A 21,997-nucleotide genomic window follows, 5' to 3' on the forward strand; every position below is an offset into this window, starting at 1 on the left:
ATAAATGAATTTTTTTTTTTTGCTTCCCAAAGAATAGCCTTGGTAAATGATTGTAATTTGCCCACATGGACTTTTCCTTCCTAATGGGAAAGTTGGCAGGTTTTTGTAAACAGAGCACTAGAGATCTAAACTAATTCCATTCTGTTTAGCTGCATTGAAACCCAGGGACTATCAGAGTTCTTTTTGGATTATACATATCACAAAAAAGAAGATTTACTTTTGACTAATTTTAATGCTGTTTCTTACACTGACTTGCACCTCAAATAAGATTTCTTCTTTCCCCCGGAAAGCCATCCTGAGCAGCCAAAATGTGATGGAAATCCCTCTGGACGCCTCTGGCTCTGAATATATCATGTTTCTGCCTTGCTAAGCTGGGCAGGAGCCTTGGTTTCCTGAAATCCCTGCTGGTAGGTCAGCACAGTGGAGGAACATGAGCTTGCTTGGTAGGTGGAGAAAGGACAGGGAAGAGCAAGCTACATGCGTATCTGTTATGTGCTCTTGCATCCACTGCTTGGGACCTGTGGTAGTTCAACAACCAAGCTTTTCATATAAACACTGAAGATAACACAAATGGTTTTATTTGAATGAGTCTTTTAAAAAAAGGATTTTTTTTTTTGCTCTCTGTCTTGTGGTATTATTTTATTGCCTTCCTCATTCTACATACAGTATTGATCCAAGGAACAGCATTAGAACAACAAATTTAGTGACAGTGTTAGTGACAGTCAAAATCTGGCAAATACCCAAATTAAGATACTGTGTGTCAGTGTAGATTGACCCTTAGGGCATATTAACCAAACACCTACTGAAGTGAGCAAGGATTATAGTTATTTCTCATCACAAACACAGAAAGAACAGTGCCTGCTGTTCTTTTCCTTCTAACTCCAGTTTCCAGCTCTGTCTCTTATATTTTATGTCCAGAGAATGAATTACTAAAGTCTTTAAAAGTTTGTCTATGCCAGCCATCATTAGTATATTTTCACAATTGCCTTGTGAGGGGAAACTACTAGGACATTACTGTTTAATGCATGGCAATGGAAATGAAAGCCAAAATGACCCAGACTGTGCGCTGGGTGTTTGGCTGTTTGGCTGTTTACAGGGTGGCATGACCCTCTGAAGACCACAGGTGTCTATGACAGCTGGGGTTCAGATAATCAGGCAGGATCAGCAGACACATCTGTGAACAAAGGACAGATTTCTGTGCTCTGCTGAGGATTGCTTTTAGCACGAGAAGGACTCAGGTTGTGGCAAGTCTACAGCATGGTTTTCTCTAGACTAGGGTTAGAAGTAGGACACCTGTGGGCTGGAGAGGATCCAAAGCATCTTCCCCTGTTCCTCCAAGAAATATGACTTTTGATGGGTATTTCAGTGAGGCAAAACCTGAATGCAAGAAAGCTGCTTCTTCAGAGAAGCTGGATTGACTGGAGAAGAGGCTGAGAAGAAAAAGTCGAACTGCAGTTTGCATTGTGAGTTTGCATTAGCCCAGGAGTCAGGAGCTGATAGCAGAAAGTGGAATATTCTTTCTTGGACTGCCACCCTAAAAGAAATAACCTGGCTGTCCTGCCAGCTGGAGGAATAAAAAGGGGCCTGATTTGTCTGCTTATGGATCAAGAGAAAGGAAAAGGATCAATCCATGGAGGTGAACAGATGCTTAGAACAGCAGCTGTGCACAGTATGGGTTCATAGCAGATGAGTGGTGTGTAATCTGAAAGAAATCAATTAGGATGCATTGAGACAGATCAAAATCAGTGTGCTGAAGGGAGAGTGTTGAAGACACAGAGGTTTTGGAGACAAGGACACGCTGGTATGATGGCTACTGTCTTGGTTGGAGAAAAAAGTCCCAGACTGACCCATTTCACACATCCAGTATGGTCTTTGGACAGCTTTGATTAGCATTTTGTAGCTCCTTATATAGCTGTGATAGTGTTAATAGTTGTTAAGAGTCTAACCTGTCATCTTTAAGCATCATTCAGCCAAGTGGTAGGAACAATTAAATATCCCTCTGGGTGCCAGGAGTTAGAAGAAATAGGAAGGTGCTGTCTCGGACAGGAGACTCCAAGAAAAGGCCTGGAGAACTCGATGAGAAAGACTCGAGGGCTGCCTCTGGGCAGTGAGAAGCCTGCTGGGCTCCTTGAGCTGCCTGTGCAAAAGCCCACTTAGGGCAGCTCAGACAAAAATCCCAACTGCAGCACGAAGGCAGTTCTGCTGTGCTGAGGGGCTGGGTCCATAGCGGAATTGAGCTAAGGCTGAATGGGCAGCCTTGCCTGTGGAATTGGCAGCTCCCCCAGTGCTTTTCTTTAGAACATTGGCAGAGTGTGTAGACAGATTTTTCATGCCCATCTTCACCAAAAAAAGAAAAAAAAAAATAAAGAAAAGAAAACCTCTCAAGGTGAAATTCAAAATGCTTAAGAAAACTAGTCCTTGTCCAGTGCAGGTCACTGCTGTCCACATCCTTCATCACAACGTGGGCTCCCCATCTCATTGTGGACCTCACCCTCTTCTAGTCAGCACCAGTGGGTGTTTGTGGGCACTTTGTGCTCCCAGTTGCCTCAGTGGGAACTTACAGGGCAAATTGTGGAACCCAAAGACTGTAGCTGTCCTAGAGAACTGAACAGTGGAATGACATGGCTCAGGTAAGGTTGTCTGTACTGCTGGACTGGGAGCACACTCCCCAGCTCAGGGTCGAGCTCTGCCAGAGCGTGCTCACCCAGAGGCTGCTCCAAGGACCAGCGTGGATCAACCTGGTCTGCAGAGTGAGAGTTTACTTGTACAGGTACAGTCTGTGTCCTGTCAGAGAGTGGTCACCGGCCACTTTTTCACTATTTTATGACTGTTGCCAAGAGCCCTGATCTGGTGAGACTCTGTAAGGAGGTGTGCTGATAACCAGCTCTCCTGTCTGCCCCACCAAGACTCTGCCTGCCCCATTCAACCACCTCTTTGGGTCTGTCCCCGAGCTCAGACATCTTTGTGCTCCAGAGAGGATGGACTAAAGTCTGTTGAAACAAAAAGCCTGCTGAGGTTAAAAGGAGTAGGGGAATTGTTTTATATATAGTCAAACCAAAAATTCCCCCCCAAATCCTGTTATTTGAATTGCCTGAACTGATGTTGCCAACTCTTTCCCAAAGAGTTGCCTGAAGTAGACACTTGACAAGCAAATTCTTCCCCGAGGCATTGATGTTTGATGATGTTATAAACAAAGTAACATGAAGGAAAGTGTTGGGCATCTGTACCTGCTGGCCATGCTGCCAGCTCTGCATGGGAATACCCAGCCTGTGGAAATTCCTGTAAGCTCAAGGTATTTGTTGCAGACTTTCTAGCTCATTCTAACAAATTCATTAATGGGTGTGTGGGGAATGAGCAGACAGCCCCACAGAAAAAAACTCTGGGCTGACCTTCTTAGTGGACAGGCTGCAACAGATCATTTCCCTAATAGTCCATACAAAAATCTAGTACAGGGTACTAACAGGGATCATATTAATCCATATCTTTCTGAAGAGCTTTAAAATGGCAATAATTTTATACAATTCTATTGAGACCAGTTGAATTTCACACTTCATGAATTCACAAGGAAATAGAAAGGAAAAAATAGTATATCTTCATAGCAAGTTTATGTCCCCTAAAGCTGGGATCTTCAAAAAATAGTGTCTAATTCTTGAGAGATATTTGGATAAATTCAGTTGGACTTGATTTTCTTAAGGGTCTTTTCAAATCTAAAAGATTCTATTCTAAGTCCTTCTCACTTCTCTCAGCTTGAGAAGATGTTTTATGCTTGTGATTGATTGCTTTTGTGTCCATGTTTGTTGCCCTTCTCTGTTAGTCCTAGAATACTGTCAATAAAGAAAAAAAGATTGGGTGAAACAAGATCTGAATAAACAAAGCCAGTTTATAAAAAATGCATATTTTCTATATTTAAAGATTTTCTCTTTTCCTTGTACTGAAATATGTGGCATTGGTGTTTCATTTAAATACAAAATAATAGTATGCATAGTGTAATCTGATAGAAATAAATTTATCAGGGAAAGAGAAGATAACTGAGGCTTATCCGAAAAAACAATCTCAGATCTAGCAGTTGAAAGTAAGAAGCTGGATGTCTGCAGTCCAAGCGTAGAGAGTCACATATACAGAAAAAAGTGTATCCTAACTTGTAAAAATAGGTCATAGGAGTATAATAAAAAAGGAAACATAAAGATATAATGGCAGGAAATAGGACTGCAGAGGAAAAAATATAGGGCAAAATTATAAAGCTCTGTGTTTGTTGCACTAGTTCCTGTGCAAAGGCCTCAAAGATTCTATATTTCATAGTTTAAGGCCAATCTTGTCTCTTAGCATATTAAAGATTTGCTAAATTAGGATTAAAGCTCTTGAAGGAGCTAGGATCAAAGCTTTTATAGCCAATGTTGAAGTGCATATTCTAATGCTTATAATTGCTAAATAGAAATTGATTTGGCATATTATATGCATCATAACTTACAGCAGAGTTAATTAATTGGCAGTTACATTTCTTCCTAGGTAGCCTGTGGCACTTTTTGATTAATTTTTAAACAAATTTAGTTCAGATTTTCTATTTCCTATGCTTTTTTTCCTTTTCCCATGGCCTAAATGGGGTGACTGAAAAAATATTCATAGGTCCTTTCTACATTGTGATGATACTGCATTTTATAAGAAAATGGTGAAGAAGTTGGACTCTACTCAGAAGAGCAAACAGTTCTTTGCAAACGTGAGAGATGAAAACTCTGCACTCTTGTCCTGAGTCACGAAGCAGCACAGAAAAGTGGGAGTCAGAGCCCAGCTTGAGTGTACAAAGATGCAAGGGCTGAATCACGGAACCAGGTCATTCCTCAGCTGCAAGTTCAGCGCTGTGAGCCAGTTTGCTGGAAACACTTCCAGCTTGGGACTTATTCTGCTGTCCTTACAGTAAACACCAGTTAAAATACTGAGAGATTTGTCACTGATTTTCACAAAGCAACATCTATTTGTGACAAATAGTAAATGTTTTACATTTGCAAATCTGATAGGTTTTTTCTCCAATTCACGTGGCCAGATGGATTTTATAGCTCTGATTTGGAATATTCAGCAGGCCTCTGAAAACATAAGTTAGAGAAGTGTGCTCACCTCCACAACCAGGTCTCTTTCCAGGAACTAGAGGGGCACAGATTGCAGTGAACATTTTGCAGTGAGAACATACTTGGGGTTGTTTTTTTTCTCACAGAAATTATTTGGCAGTACAACTTCTCTGATAAAATGTACTAAAAACACCTCCAGCTTTATTTTTAGCTATCTAAGTTAAAACCACCTTCTCCCAGAATTGTGTCCTGGTAAGAATATTTTAAATAACTTGTAATAAAAATTCCACTTACACACTCTCTTGGTGTATCTACCTCTGTAAATAATATAACCTTTCGTGACTTAACAGTACCTTCATTTTCACTAATTGAAGGTCTTCTCTTTGTCTGTTTTCTGATGGGGAAGGCATCAGTTTTTTATTTGGGTGTAGTTGCATATTGAGAGTGTAATATACATGTTCTTGAAGAGCGATTCATACAGTAAGACCATAACTTTCTGAACGTTTGCAGTGCTCTGAAGACCATATTCACAAGGAGGGAAATTTAGCCTTTATACATAATTTGGAGCTCCATTATTGTCTGGGTTTATTGATTTATTGTGTAATGTCTGTGTTGATGATTTTTCCGTAGGTTGCGGACAGGCCTGAGAAAGATGAATTTTGCCCTCCACCATACACTCACTATGAGGTCCCACCAAGCTTTTATCGATCTGCCATGATACTGAAGCCACAGTTAGGACTGGGTGCAGTGTCCAGGTTACCGTCTGCCAAGAGCAGGATTCTCATTGCGAGTCAAAGGGCCTCAGGTAGTTGTCTCCATCAGCAAGGAGAAATAACAAGTGCTCCTAGCCTCTACCATCCTGATGCTTCAGGTAAAGTATGAACTTTCTTTCCTTTCCCTTTACTGTAGTCACCAATAAGATACCTTTTTTTGGGACAGAAAAGTCACAAAATGAGCAACATTTTGACCTGATACCACAAAGCTCCAACAGCACTCTTTGAGGTGTGCCTTTTTATCCTGCAGCAAGGCTGACTAGGGAGTCTGGGACTTGTGCAAAGGTTGTTTAGCAGGTCATTGCCAAAGAAAGAGAATAGTTTTCAATAATAATTCTCATTTTTCACCTTTGTATCTTCCTCCGCCTTGTAAATGCCTGAAAATTCTTTGGTTTTGTTCTGGGAAGATAATGGGACATTTTCTTCCATCACGAAGACCCCGCCCTTCAGTCTGGATTTGACATTACCCACCATGTTGTGCTCTGAAAACCTGGGCAGTGCTCAAATGTGCCAACAGAGATCTTGATTCTCTAAAGGCCTCGTATACACCTCTTTGGAGACAACACTTCTAATACCTCTTTCTTCCAGCTATTGCCCACCTCAGCATGACCCTGGGCAGAATTACAGGGGATGGAAAAGCACAAGAAGAGCTGGAAGGAGAAGTGTATGGTGCCACAAGAAAGAGACAATAATTACTTCTACAGGACACTCCTCGGTAGCCTGGAAAAGCATGGAGGTTTTAACAATGCACATTTAAACCGGCAAGTTCAGAGAAAACTGAAAATCAGTCATTGCCAGAGTGAAATGTAGCAGCTATTTAACAGACTAGAAGTCTGCAGAGATTTTTAAAAATAGTCATAAGAGCTAAAGTTAATGAATGACTTAAGGTCATATGATGCCTCCTCTTGCCCCAGGATGGGATTCCTTCTGGTGTATGCTTATTTAACCTGTTCATGAAAAACTATTTATAAAAATCTTCAGTATGAGATCTTGGAGCCTCTGAAAGCAGGACTGCTCCAATGCATTACCTTTTTTCTGGTTAAAAGTGTTCCCTAGCCTTTTGCCTAATGCCCTTTGTTACAATTTGTTTCCTCTTTCATCTGGAGTGGTTGTGGGGTGTTTTCCTCTTTGCAGGTATTTGAAAACTATTACTGTCTCTCCCCAGCATCCATTTATCTGTACTAAGAAGCAGGAGAAATTTAGAAAAATTTTGAATGGAAATGCACGAGTGCATCTTGACGTTACCATGAGAGGACAGTCTCAGTCAGTAATACAGGTTGACGGGATTTGGAGTTTATCAGAAAATCAAGCTTCTCTGTAACACAGTGCCTCTTGCCAGTATCCTTTGCTATCTGACCCTGCATCTGGAGTTTATCTGTGCTGATGCCATTAGTAGAAGCTGACCAAGCTGTATGTGGCTTCTGAGACACCCCAAGATTGCAGCCTGGGTAGTAAATACCATTTCAGCCCTGTGACTTGAGTTCAGTCAGCACTGAGCATGGGAATACAGGTACAGAGAGTAATTGGATCGTGATTTCCAGTTAAATAAAACTGCAAGAGCCTGTGAGTTCAGGATATGAGTAGGGTAAGCCCTTGTGTAACAGGAACCAGTTTGGGAGATAGATACAAGAGAAAATGCAAACAGGACCTATTACCCAATAAACGGTCTTTTCTGATCCTCAGAAATGAACATTGCCTCCATTCTTATTCATCCATCACCCATCCATTACCCACATTATCCTGCATCACTGATGCTAGCAGACACGACTTTTCCTTAGCCACTTCTAATCCATATAGGACCTCGTCTTGTATGTATTCATTTACTGTCTTCCTATGTTATGTGACATTCTAAAATCTAAACAGGATCAGCTTATCAGTCCCGTTTTTTGTCTGTAATGCTGCCTTTAAAAATGCTAGTGCATGACAAGTGTACATAAGTAAATTGCATCAGCTGTTACTGTGATTCTATTCACTAAAGCTGTATTTCTTAAAGTTTTCATATTTCTCAGGGTTTTCTTGTTATTTTTTAAATTTTTTAAAATTATATATTTTTTAAATCACTGATTATTTTTTTGAACCTTGTCTGCTTTGGAGGTCAAATTTAATTCATAGCTCTCCATAATTTCCTTCCTACAGCTGTTATTTTTCTCTCTAGTCTGTTCCTACCTTGCTGTTTCAAAAAGGGTACTACAGATAACTCATGGTAGTCCAATAATCTGTCATCTCTTTCAGGGCCCCAAAGTGTGTCTCATCTGGTCTTTGGGCTCTGACTGTTTTTATGGATTTTACATTACACAAGACTTGTTCTGGAGAGGTTGCTAATGTCTCTAGTTTTTCACTGTCCACCCCAGGACACATTGTTTTCGCTTCTGGCATCTCACCTTCCATTTTCCTTGCAACATGAAGAATGTGTTTAATTTTTCTGCAACACCTTACTCTGTTGCAAAGTGATTTTCACTGCTCTCTTTTGGTTCAGTACCTCCCCTTACTTATCTTTCGTGTACTTCTGATATCTTATGTTCGTTTCTTTACATTCATTTATTTTTGGTATTTTATTTCCCAATTATCCATCCAAGATTGTCTATAATCACCTTTTCCTTGACCAAAGCCTTTTTCCTTGTATGCCTCAAATGACCTAATCTTTCTCTCAGCAATGTATAACTTCATAGGTCAGCTTACCAGACTTCTTGTCTTTAAAACTTCCTTTTAAGAAGAATGAATTGGTCATGAAAGAGGCTGATGTGACAGGAGAAAGGATAAGACTGGTACAGGAGTGCAGAGGCATCAGAGAACTGACTCCTGCGCCTGTATCCACAGCAGAGCACACATGCAGACCAGAGATGGGTTGCTGGTTGCCATGGAGGGGACGGATGCGACAGCAGCCCCTGGCATGCCAGAGCTGTTGGGGTGTTAATTAGAGGGGCTCATAATAGGGTCAGGCACCTTTAAGCCATCTGTGTTAAAGTACTCAACACCATTTTCAACCACTTTCCCTTAATTTGGCTGTTAGCTGTACTATTATTTGCAGTATATTTGATCTGCATCATTGCTTTTGCTGCACTGTTTGAAAAACAGGATTAAGCACAGCTTTGATAAAGTCATATTTGCAAACATGAGCAAATGACATGCATGAACATATGGTCAGCATCCTGAATGCAGAGGCAGTAAGACTTGCTCACGGGTGTTGTGGGGTGTGAGAGCTTGGGTATTGGCAGCAAAAGAAGCTAGGGAGTAAGGGGTATATTTCTCTCAAAGATACCAGGCCTGCCTTCAAGGTTGCTAATCGGCATCTCTTGCAGCTTGATCCTGAGCTTTTAATCCAGTTTCCAATCCTAGTGATATCAGTCCTGCCCTGAGGTAATGGAAACAGAAGGATCCAGCCAGTTGCTACCCCATGACAAAGTGTGAGGTACCGCGGAGGCTTTTAGACTGAAATCGCTGTGGTATCGAGGACAGCAGCAGTGCCTCATAATGAGGATTTTATTCCCCTTTGCCATACCATTCATAATACAGCAGTCTGGTTAAGCAGCACTGATAAGCTGAGTGGTTTGGCCCATGTATAATACTAATCCTCATAAAACTGACTCTGAAGTAATTGATAATTAAATCCCTGAACTGCTGTGATGGACTGCAAGTAGTACAAGAACATTAGGGGCTTTGTTAGTTTTAAGTCATGCTAGGTAGAAAGTAAAATAATGATGGGTGTTCCCTCAAGTGTGATCTCTAGGTGTGATGCTTAAAGCGTGGTTGGACCAGTGATCCTTCTTCATCAGTAGGATATAGGACATGTGGTGGCATGGGCTGCAAATTCCTTATTAAGCAGTGCTGCTCCTTCGGTGGTGCTTTGCCTCAGATGGGTCAAACAAGCAGCCTGACTGTAAGAAAAAGGGTTCTGCAAAGTAGGTAAAATAGGAAGTCTTTGAATGATGATATAGGTGCCATAGAGTCTCTGAAAGCTTAACGTTTGTTTATTTTATGTAAATAGACTCTGCTCTTTCTATGGGAAACTTGTAATTCAAAACAAGCATTGACAGATACTGTGTCTATAACATGTAAAATATTAATATGTTTTCCTTGGTTATAAAGACTTCTTGAAGCAAATGTGTTAGGATTTGCATTTGGTAGCTGATTATTTTGATGGAATTAATGTCTGATTTTGAAAAGTATAACAGAGATCTCATCATTAAAACTTCACTTTAATTGCGCTCATTAATTTAACTTAATTCTACATTTTTCAGTAGTGTTTAGGGTATTTTTTTCTCAAAGAGTGAGTTAATGAAATGTTACTTCCTTATCACCTCTCTGTATTAAACTTGTCAGTCCCGAGGGTCTAGCTGCTCCTCTCATTTCTAAGCAAGTCAGCTTTCATTAAAGATAGAATTTACCCATAAACCAGGACAGCAATATTTCTCATTACACAGACAGACACAGATATATACATTTATTTGTGTCTCTGCATATGTATAATGTATTTCATCTTGAATGCCACAATATGGCTACAGCTTTCTCCCAGCAGGAAAGCTTTATTATTCCTGAGAATAAACAACCTAATAATGACATATTAATTGAACATGTAAATGAGATTTGATGATAGAAAAGAGGTTTTGAGGTCACTTGCTGAAATGTTGCCTTACTGCTACCCCAGCTCTGTCTGTACTTGCAGTCTGAGGTACTTGGATTTGAACTGGCAAGTTTCTTAACTGTTTAAGGGAAGAGGGTACAAGGGAATAGTTCAGAGAGGAAAATATTCTCCGTTCTCCTAATCTGCTGAGTTTCCAGTTGGCACTCTGTTTTCTTTGAGAGAGCAATCTGACTGTATTTCATAAAAAAAATAAAATTAGCTTTCAAAGGGATGCACGCACTTCCTCATGAGTTTTTCTTAAGGACATTGTCATCATACTTGGGACATAGCCATCTGCCACCTCTCTGCTCCAGTTACTGCATCTTCAAGGAACTAAACCCCATCATAAACGAAGTGTTGTCTATATGACAGTTGTTCCAGGCTGTCATTCATATGAACAGTATGCGGAACAATCTGGGTGTAGGAGCAGGCAAATACTTCCTACCCTGCCTCCTTCCTGTGAGAGCCAAGTGTTGTCTCTGGCTGGACATCCACAGCCCTTCTGAGTAGCCAGTGAGCAGCAGCTGGGCTTATGAGATGCAGCTTCAGTGCAGAGAATTGTTCTGGCTGCTCTGGGCTGTCAGTGGAAAATGCAATGAGTGAGACTCACGCACAGATGATTCCTGTGCTGCAAGTTTTTGAGGGATGCTGCTGCTTTTCACATTAGCTGCCAAGTGAACGTGGACATTTGCAGCTTGAATGAATTGTGAGATGACGAGTTCTTGGGGTGTTGAGAATGTGCTAAGCAGCCTTGGTTTGCCTGGGAGCTGGGAAGGCACAGAGCAGTTTTTTGGTGCTTTTAAATCTGAAGCATGAGGAGATGAGCATTTACTACCATATGATGGTGGACTGACCCATCAGAAATTAGTCAGTGTTCAGCAGTGACAACTGTTTGGCCTTTGGAACTGAACTGTCCCAGGCTTGACAGTATTTGGATGAGAGACCTTCGGGGCAGCTGGGCACAGCCTGCTCACTGCTGTTTAGGTGTGAATCGTTAAAGCCTCTCTTTTAAAGCCCCTTTCCTCAGTTCTTGTTCAGAGAGAACTTGTTACGTCTATAGAGGGAAACCACAAAAGCAGAGGCAACAGAACAGGTTTCTCACTTGTGTGATTTGTTTTTAATCTGCAAAGATACCAGTGTTTGGGTTAACTATGAGCTGGGTTAACTCAGCAGTCTTGTATTGTCTCTGACTGACGCAGTGACACTGGAGGTAAGTTCTTTACCCCATATTCCCCAATATGAGATGAGAATAGAGATGTTCAGAGCATCAGAAAGTGAGAGAAAATGACATTTAATGATCAAAGTTTTTACAGAAATGCTGGTAAAAATTTTTTTAAAAAGGGAGAGCAAAGATAACCCAAAAACCCTACTACCAGATGACAAAGACTTGCCAAGGATCCCTGAATTAGGGAGTTTTGAAGTCTTGAACTGCTACTCTTTTTCATAAGAACACATCTGTATAAGTCATTTCTTTAATTTTTTAATCATTTCAGCTAAAACATATTTCAGATTTCACAGAGAAGTTACATGAAAGTTGCTTCTTAACCGTGCATGAAGATGCAATTCCTGTGCAGTGGGGATGCATAAGAAGTGAAGTTCAGACTTTTATTAAGTCTCCCCAGGCACATCTAGTTTGTGTCAATCAGTCCCTACCTCAAAATGTTTTCATGTTTCTGGATGGGAACAGCTTGAAGTGTCATAGAAAATCACTTGAGTGCATACAGACAACAATACTTAATTCAATAATTAGCTTCAGGCAGTGAGAAAACTGGAAAGATTTTTAAGCTTATTTTGGCAGATTTTTATTGAAATAAAAGCTGCTCATTAAAATAACTTTTGTATTGAACTCCCAGACCTTGCTTGAAGGAGTACTTCTATACTTTTAAGAAACAGAAATAAAGCAAAAAACATGCACGAGAAAACTTGATGATGTTTAGAACAGAAAGTACATACAATAGACGTATGTCTCATGTATTTTAATGAGAAAGAAGGCACAAAATTACTTAGCTTTAAGGATTTGAATGCATCCCTAATGAGGATAATGTCCTGCCCCAGGTGCTCATGGTACAGAAGAACTGGATTACAAAAAAGGCGAAAAATAATTTAAGGATGATGATGAGTTCAAGATGCAAAATATTGTTAGTTCAGGGGGAATTTGAATAGAAGTAATAAACTAGAAACACACACAGAAGTGTGAGAAAAAAACACTGAATCCTCTCCCCAAATCTGGAAGAATGACTTTGAAGAAAAGGTGAAGATGGCTGGGCAGTTTGTCACCAAAACTGTTTTGGTTTTAAGGAAATTCTTCTTCTTCAGTTACAGCTTGGTGGGTCATGGACTGCAGAGAAAAGTCAGTCTGGGGACTTGCTGTGGGCATCCCTGTGGCTGAGTTGGGGATCTGGGAGTCTCAGGTGAAGCACACTGCCCTAGGGCAAGCACATCTGAAATGTTTTTTAAATAAAGCCATTTCTAACTTTATCCCACTGCCCCACTGGAATTTCACCTATTTTGTTGCAGGAAGTCTGTGTGTGATAATAGTTTGTTGCTGTAAAATGGAAATATCTCTCCCTCCCCCTCAATTTTCAGAGATTCTTAAGAAAAAGAAATCTCAGCTTACGTAATCCAAGTGCATTTTTTGGAAACCTGTAAAACCCACGAGAGACAGCCCCATACCTTCTCCCTGCTGCCGCTGACCTGGGCAGGTTCCTTGCACTGCAGCTGCTTACCATGAATACTTGTCTCAGCTTCAGATCTGAAGGGTGCCTGGACTTGGTCCAGTCACTGATTCAGCACCTGGAATATTTTGCAGTGGGTAGGGAAGAAGTCCTGGCTTTGGAAGGAGTCTGGTGCTTTGCAGATAGCGATAAATGAGCTGTAGTAGACCACTGTCAAAGCAACGCTGCACAAACCTGGCAATAAACTGATGGTGAGCATCACTGCTTATCTCTTCTCTGTGCTAATGTGCCTGCTCTGCCCTTCACCTGCACCTGGAACCCATGGCTACCTCGGAGCCCTCTTCACGATATCCAAATGAAGCCAGATTCAGGATCATAGTCCAAAATTGCCTCTGTGGGGACAGAAAAGTGAATGGGGATTTTAGCAGTCTTTTACTACTTGCTTCTACTACTTGTTACTTCCATTTGGGTTACTCTGCACAGCATGTATTCCTCTGGGCTGGCAAAGGTGCTGCAGATGTCCATCTCCTTGAGTTTTAATAAAGAGCTCAACCTGGGAAAAACAGGTACAAAGATTTTTAAGAGCCTAGAGTACGTAAATTGTTTTATTCATTTTGCAAGGAGCATTTTTTTATGTCTTTACAGGAATGTGTTTTATAGGAGAACATAAAACTCTTTTTAGCTTGGTGTTACACATATTTCTATTTCAAAAGGAAAGGCTTAGATATGTTAAACAAAGCTTAGCATTAGTATTGTGATGAGGTACACAAGTATCTTTCAAAATCCCCATAACGTTCTTCTGCTCAAAGGAGTTAGCCTTGTTTTTTCTAGTCTTCTCAAAGTGAAATGCTTCATTAAAATTAATAAGGCTGTGACCTACATAGTTTACAAAAGAATTAAATACCGTAATAATATGACCATATTCTTACTGTGCAGTTAATTTGTATTTTTCTTTATATTACAAATGTTCACTTCTTTCTTTGAAGTTTGTGTTGGGCTAGTGTACAAATACTGTTCACTGAATAAAAATGGAAAAAGGGTGACTTTGTGGCCTTTTCTGGCAGAATATGTTGATAGTTTTTAATGCTTTCTTGTCTCCTGTCCCACTGGTCCTGATTGAACACTCTAGAATTGCTTTTTTTGGAGGCTGTTGTTAATACTTCTAAAAAAAATATGTATTTTTGCTGCTCAGGATTCCACAGGGAACAGGAATCTGGTATTCTCAAATCTAGGAAGAAAAGCTCTGTCCAAATGTATGTATACTTGAGGTCTGGAGTCAATTGGTATCTGGACCTTTCAACCAAAAGCAAACTCTAATCTTTAATCCTTGACCCTGAAAGCAAGACTGCCATGATCATGGACCTTTGGCCTGAGAAGAAATAGAGGAACATTTGTGAAACTATGTTCTGTATTTGCCTGGAAAAGTTTGCCTGAGCAAGAGCAGCAGAATACAGGTTAGGGCAGAAGCTGAAGACAGATGAGTGGTTAGTAACCACAGGCAGACATCACAGCTGAGCCGCTGTGCTGGCCTAACTTCAGGTGCACCTACTACTGGCAGTTGTCTGAGACTTGGGTGATGTCACTCACACGGGCTGATGGCTTAGCAAGGAGAAGTCCACCGGTGGAAATGGCCAGTGGTATGTTAAAAAACTAGGACTTTACAGGACATGTCCTTATTCCCAGGCTTGGTGCAAGAAAAGGGCATTTTCTTTTAGTGGAATTTGAAAGAAAAACTTCAAAGAAGTGTTTTCTTTGATGAAATACAAAGAAGTCCTGTGTCCTTGAAGAAGATTGTTGCTGGTCTACAATAGCTTCCAAAATTGGAGGTTATGCGTGGCCTGTTTGTCTCCGTGATTTTTTTTTTTTTAAATTGGCACATAACAAATGTAAAATTAGAAAGTGATACAGCATTGAAGATGATAACATTAAAAGAAATTCTTAGCAGCGTTGAACAATGTTGCTTTGCTGGAAGTTTGAGTTATGCCTCATAGGTACTTGGCATATTTCACCTTTTAAAAATGATTGTGACCTGCAGTTTTTCCACTAAACTTTGTCTTTTCAGTGCAGCAAACAATACGACATCACTGCAGTTTGATCAGCCATTAAAACTTGTATTCAAGTATTTCTTAACACTTCAAGTATTGCTTAATACTGCCTTTATATAGCTGGGAGATAGAGGTAATGGTCAGTGTCTTCCAGTTTAGTTTGTTTAACAAAAATTTATTTCTTTTTCCTTCTTTCAGTTGATCTTAAGAAAGGATCATGTCCAAGTGCTGCAAAATCAAATCTCCCAAAGCCCTGCCCGTCTGGACTTCGTCCCCCAGGCTATTCACGGTTGCCAGCAGCTAAGCTGGCCGCATTTGGTTTTGTCAGGAGCTCAAGTGTGTCCTCTGTCTCCAGCAACCAGTCAAACGACAGTGCTCAGAGTGACCAGAGCAGGACAACTAACCGTAAGTCCCAAAAGTGCCCTTCTTTCTGGAGGGATATTAAACAGGTGTGTTCCAGGATTGTCCAAACTGGAGTTTCTATCTAATTTAGGACTAATGAAACCTGTTCAGTACTCACTAATCTGTTTTGTGCCACTGACTTTGGTTTGGTATCTTGATTTCCCAGTGAATTTTTTAAAAAAATAATATTTTTTAAATATTAATAAACAATTATTAAAGTCTATCAACTATTTAAAATATTAATTATAACAGATGAATAGGGGCTGAATGTGAAGGGGTTTTTTCCCCTGCTACAGAGAAAATCCCATTAAGAGTGAACCTGAGGCATTCTTTCTTGTATTTTGTTTTTACCTGGAACATCTCTTCTTACAAGCTGAAATAGTAAATAAAAAGAGTGAACAGTGTTTGGTAAGTAAATGGCAGCCAATGCAGAATGGGAAAAATATTATCAAAAATAAGAGATATAGTTTTTCTCATCTACTTTTCTTCTGCTTCTTAATATTCAGTATAATAAACTTAGTTTAGAAAATTGAGCAAATAATGCCAGTGACGTGAAAGGGATCAGGGCTGATATGATAGTACATCTACCAGACTTTGAATGATCCCATGGCAGAAATTCATTCCAAATCCTATTTTCTGTAAAGGCTGTTAATTTTATTAAGTACAATATAGTGCCCACTGGATTGTGCAGTCCTTAGGAAATGTGTGCGTGCCCTGGGCTCAGAGCAGAAAGGGGGTTTGAGGGATTTTCATGCCCATTTTTCTCTGAAGACTGGATTGAGCCTGAACTGTGTCAATATCAAAGCAAGTGGTATCAGCCCAGGAGGGGTGCAGACAGGGCCACCAGGTGATATGAGGCAGCAGAGGAGACAAGATGCTGCAGGCTCCTAAATCTTTCACTGTTAATATTAATTTGAAATTAACTAAAATAAAAACAGTTAATATCGTTCAAAACCCTAAAGATTTTCTCTTTCCCCTTTACATGGGGTGATTGAAATGCAAAAGACTAATGTCAGCAGGGGCTTTTAACTTTTCCAATGCCCCCAAACATGTTTGTAGCTTGTTTTACTGTGGGACTGATCACTCATTTTTGGTTATTTCCTAATAAGCTTTACTTTATGGTTAGTCAACCTCTTTTGCTTTGTGCTTTTACCCTACATTTATGCCTTTGGAAAACTTTTATCTGGTGTTGTAATCTTTTAGTCTTTAGTTACATAAAACCTGTGTTAGGGACAGAATTACCTGATATCTGATTAGATCTAAACTACATTTCTGCAAATAAATTTGTTGTTTAGCAATTTCAGGTGGGAATCTGAATGAAATGACATCTGTAGGTACAACACTATCCTTGAACACACTGGGTGTATGCAGGTTCATACAAATTGAAAAGCAATATGCTCCAAGCTGTTGAATTTGAGTCAATTAATTTCTATTAAAAAAACTGTGGAAGAAACTTTAGTAATCTCAGGCACAGAAAGTTACATCTGATTCTTCAGTCTTCTTAAAAGAAGTTGATTTCATTTATATATTCTGGTGTGCTTTTATATTATCTTTGTACATTAGGCCCATAAAAACTGAAACCATATTCCAGTCACTGGCAGGACGTGGAAGCATTTGGTTTCATCTGACTCAGCTGAAGATGGTACTGCTCTTTAATGTTGGGATCAGGATGTTGTGACCAGCTTGTGCACACTACAAGATCAGTTTTGATCGGTATGGAAATTACCCAGGGGAAGTGTTCTGCTTGTACGAATTCATGTAGAGATGAGCTCAGCCTATCACCTGATGAAAAACAGCACCTATAACTTTGCTCTTGCTGCAAAGTTAGGTAACTCATCTAAGATGTTGTCTAGTTTCTCTCCACCTCCATGTGAGAGCAAAAGAATGAGCCCTTCCCAAGGGTCACCTCTCTCATGTGGCTCCTGTGACACGCAAAGCTGTCCAGCCCCGAAGTTTTTTACTTTTCTTTAGTTCCAAAAGGGTAGTGCTTCCTCTTGGATAAGGGTGACGGAAGGAGAAGGTGTGTTGCCAAGCAGGTGAGGGCACATCTGGTGTTTAGGGTGCCAGGCCTCAGTAAGTCATCACACGAGGTGACACCTAGCTTCCTTTGGATTAAAGGCAACACAGCTGTTCATGGGGCAGATAGGTAGGAAGAAAAAATGTTTCCTTACTTGTTTTTTATTAACTTTCATGGAAATGTTATCTGTATGAAACTGTACCATCTTTTCCTATTTATTGTCTATGTGCCAGCAAGAGTTAAATTAGTTGCCCAGCACCCAGGGAGCACAAATTAGTTGCTTTCCATTCTACTGCAGCTTATTTAACACAGAGCAGCAGTGCACTTCAACATGCACAGAAAGGATGTAGGGAAGAAGTACTGGCTCAGGAATCTTAGCATGACATATTATTTCTTCCCTTCACTACCTGCTGGAAGAATGGTTTATTTAAATTAAATAAATAGCTGATTCTGTAGCTACTACCTGTGATCATATCTTTGACTAAATCAGGTTTCCTAGAGGGCAGGAAAAAGTTTTACTGTTAATTTCCTAGCTCGGTAGGGTAGAAAATGCAAAATTATCTACCTTTAGAAGTCTTCAAACATACATAACACAATTTTCTATTTAAGCAGCTTCTCTGTGTGTAAGGGAGACAGAAGTAGTTGATAACATCTTACAAGTGCATTTGTTATAAATAGAAGAGCTGCTACTGTTGTAAATTGAGGGGCTCATTTCAAAATCATGACATATTGTAGGTTACTAGAAAGCCAATGACTATGGCTAGGTGAGAGGAAAACACTGGTTTATTTTAGGGACGGAGCGTTTTAGGATAAACAGTGATTTTTTAAGGGGCCCTGGTGAGATCCTGTTCTTGCTTTTCTCTCCTCTGCCAGATGTCTTGTGGTGCTAGTCCTTCCTAAACAGATTTCTTTTCAAAAGTCCCAATGAGTGTCTCTGCCTAGGGAGTAAAACCCCACTTGTTTAGAGTAAGGAGACGTGATGTTTGTGTTGAGGGGAAATTTGTTAATGGAGCTGTGATGTGGCAGCTTTGTTCTTCACCAGACTTCCCCCCTTCCTGTGACTCCTCTGAAAGCAGTAAGCCTGGATGTGCACAGAGCCTGTGCTGTGCTTCTTGGTTGACTTCCTGGAGATACTGCGCATATTCAGATTGATTCAATTAAATGGATTTGAAGCAGTGGGACTATACTCTTTTCTCATGGTGAGACAGGACAGACTGCTCAGCACTTGTCTGCTTGTCCTCATGTCTTCCCTGGAGTTCCATCCCAGGATGGGTATAAGCCAGGCTGCTGTTTGCCAATAACACGCCAACTGTGACAGTCTTGCCACCAGCTGCTACTCAGGATCAGTCATAATGGGGGCTCTGCTCCTATGAAGTCCTGCCCAATTTTGTGTTGAGACTGAAGGGGCAGCTCTGGTAACCAAACTTCTCAACATCTCACCATCTTTTGTGGTAGGGAACCGACCTGCAAGTCAGGGTCACTAGTCTGTTTTGGCCATTAAAAATCCACTTCTTGGTGCCTAGGTGTAATTTGTGGTTTGCTCACAGGGAAGCCAAGGTCTGCAAAGCTCATTCATGATGATGGTGGCACATAAGGCAGCTTCTCACCTTGCTGAAGAAGGTGGGGTGCAATGTCAGAAGCCAAAACCCACTCCATTTCAAAGCTGGGTTCTAGGGTGGATCAGGGGAGCTCACCATGGATCACTACTGCCTGTGCTGCCCTGCTCAAGATGAAATGGTTAAACGGTTCAAGGTGGTGATCTCTTCATTTGATATGGATGACAGGGGTAGTTGTGGTTGAATCAAACAACTCAGAGAAGTGGAGGCAGTGAGAGGTCGTTGTACCAATGGAGGTGAGGAGCTGTGGTGTGTCCATTCCTTGTTGCTACTAATGTTCCTCTGCATTCAGTGTGGAGCCTGCAGCTCCCCCTGCCACTTCCACACCTCTCATCTCATGGTTTCCCACATCAGGGCAGCTCTATACTACAGTGCAGTGAGGCCCAGGTGAGGTTTTCTGCTTCAGCAAAGCCACATGGCCTGACAGCTATGGGACATCTGGGGAAGCCCAGGCTGAGGCTCAGCTCCAGGCCCTGCTATCAGTACTCCACAGATCTGATCTGTGCCACAGATAGGTTTGTCTGCTAATATTTTGTTCAAGATTACCTGAAAAATTTAGCCCTATCTCTGGTGTACTACTTTGGAGGTTTTCAAAAATGTCTGATATTTTAAACCATTATTCTTTATTTAGAAAAAAGGGAGTTTTGTATGTCTAGAAACTTTTTGCTTGTTTACGGTCTAAATTGACTAGAATTGAAAATTGAGATACTTCAGTCTAAGGAGTGTGAATGTATTCTGCAAAATATGAGAAAGAGTGAATGACTAGACAGTCATGTTAAGGTTGAAACCGCTATGATTTGGAGGGGAGAGAAACAATTGTGTAAACATAAAGAAAAACTTCCAATTTAAACAACTTATAACAAAGTACCTAACTGTGTATTTTCCCTTGGAATTTTAAATGCCCTGTGTGGAAGCTTTCCCTGTGTCTGCCCCAATAAAATTTGCATGAGAGGTTCACAGCATCCACCAAAGGCCCACAGTTGTGGGATGTGGTTCCCAGTATTATCTTGTGATTCTGCAGTGAGGTAACATGATGCTCGGATTGTACCTTGTGTTTTACTGGTTTGAGGGGCTTAGAGTTCTCTCACTTGCTTGTATCTGCATTTTGAGTGATCAGCTGAATGTCCTGCTCACATAATTAGCTTCATGTACTTCATCAGAATAGACTCCAACATGCTGTAAGTACCATGTGGGAAAGAGTTTGTCAGGCACTGTGGAAGAATTTGATGTGTGGAGGACTGGAAGAAGGGTGGATTGTTTAGAATGAGTTAAGGTATGCTAATTGCTATGAGTTCAGGAAATGGAAGAATGTCGGTGTAATATCGGGAAATACTTCATATTCATAAGGTCTACTAGTCTCTTAAATAATCTTCCAAGTGAAGTGATGAAATCCCTGTTGCTTAAGAGTCTTTAAATAGAACAATAGCACGGTGTTAGAGGCAGTTCTCCATCAACGTGCTAGACTAAGACATAATGCTATTCAGTACCTACCCACCGCTCTGAATGCTGAAGCAATTTATTTTGAGACTGAACAAGAAAATGGTGATGAATATTTCAAAACTTGTTTTAGTATCTCACGACAGCTATTGTTTTGTTAAAAATTACAGAAAAATGAAACTGCATGCTTTATTGATATAAGCCTCCATGATCCTTTCTTCAATATATATATTTCCCACTGGTTTTTGACCTTGTATTGCCTGGCCTTGCTAAATGTTGAATTTCCATTCTAACAAGCAAAAATGTCAAAGTGTCAGATTCAGGTGGGCGGAGAAATGAGGAAATTAAAGTGAGCACAGGAGCCTTGAATAGATGCCTAATTTTCTCCAAAATGGGTAGAACGTTCAAAATTGTCTCATGGTAGACAGGTATAACAATTGTTCTTAAATACGTAAGTGTTATGTAAATACAAAGAATTTACTGCATGAAAATTAATTCCAATCATATTTCTATGACTGATTTTCTGTTCAGTTTTCTACATGATAAATTCAGGGTTTTTTTCCCTTCTGACCTTGTTCTGATATTAATGCCTTGATAGAAGAATCACTTTATGCCATCTTTTCACTGTGAATAGGACTGAAATAGAACAGTATTAACATTCTCAGCTTAGTGGGGTGAAGCATCTGGAAAAGTGCAGTATGCCAGCCAGGAAGAGCAAGGGCTATAAGACATTTTAGCTGCCTTTACTTAGCAGCATTTACTTTTCATACTCTAGTTCCTAATGATGGGGGAAAAAACATTCAAAGAATGGCTTGCGGGTGTAGGCAGAGAGGTTTCTCTCTGATGGCAGAGATTGAAACAACAGTACTGAAGTATAAGTTGTGTAAGTTGTCTATTAATTTCAGGGGGGTTTAGATATGGTGCTTGCAGTAATATTTTAAATGTGATAATATTTTACAAGTTTAGATAATGTTTTTGCTATCTCCATTGTAACCTCTTCCCCTGCCCATCAGAACACACAGCAGAGGGGAGCAGTTCCACACTGGGAGGATCTTCACCACCCCTTGTAATGAATAAGTAGAGGCAGGAAGATCAACCTGGTTTGGAAATGCAGAACTACTTTTATATGAAGATGCCAACCTGAAATATTTAAAGGGTTTTCAGATTTGCTGAGGTCAATTTTGTCAAAACTGAAGAAATCCGTGAAACTCTGAATTCTGCAAAGCTTGCTTTTTATGAGCAAAGAACTGTTGAAAGAGTTTTGCCAAGCTCTCGTGCCAGCTCAACTCGAGTGCTTAATCATCATGTTTGTTATTGTTATAAAGTGCCATATAAAATCTGCGGTTTTAGT

General features: G+C 40.4%; 1 protein-coding gene across 4 annotated transcripts in view; it reads left to right on the forward strand.

Moving 5' to 3' along the window:
• MTUS2 (microtubule associated scaffold protein 2) overlaps nucleotides 1-21,997 on the forward strand; it is a 269,268-nt gene that overhangs the window by 104,056 nt on the left and 143,215 nt on the right. For all 4 annotated transcript variants that reach the window (XM_048294988.1, XM_048294987.1, XM_048294984.1 and 1 more), the window contains 2 exons: nucleotides 5,691-5,931; nucleotides 15,373-15,579. In XM_048294988.1, the coding sequence (XP_048150945.1) occupies nucleotides 5,691-5,931; nucleotides 15,373-15,579 (448 nt within the window). The remainder of the gene's footprint in view (nucleotides 1-5,690; nucleotides 5,932-15,372; nucleotides 15,580-21,997) is intronic.

Source organism: Corvus hawaiiensis, chromosome 2, assembly GCF_020740725.1.
Source record: "Corvus hawaiiensis isolate bCorHaw1 chromosome 2, bCorHaw1.pri.cur, whole genome shotgun sequence".
Classification (NCBI taxonomy): domain Eukaryota; kingdom Metazoa; phylum Chordata; class Aves; order Passeriformes; family Corvidae; genus Corvus; species Corvus hawaiiensis.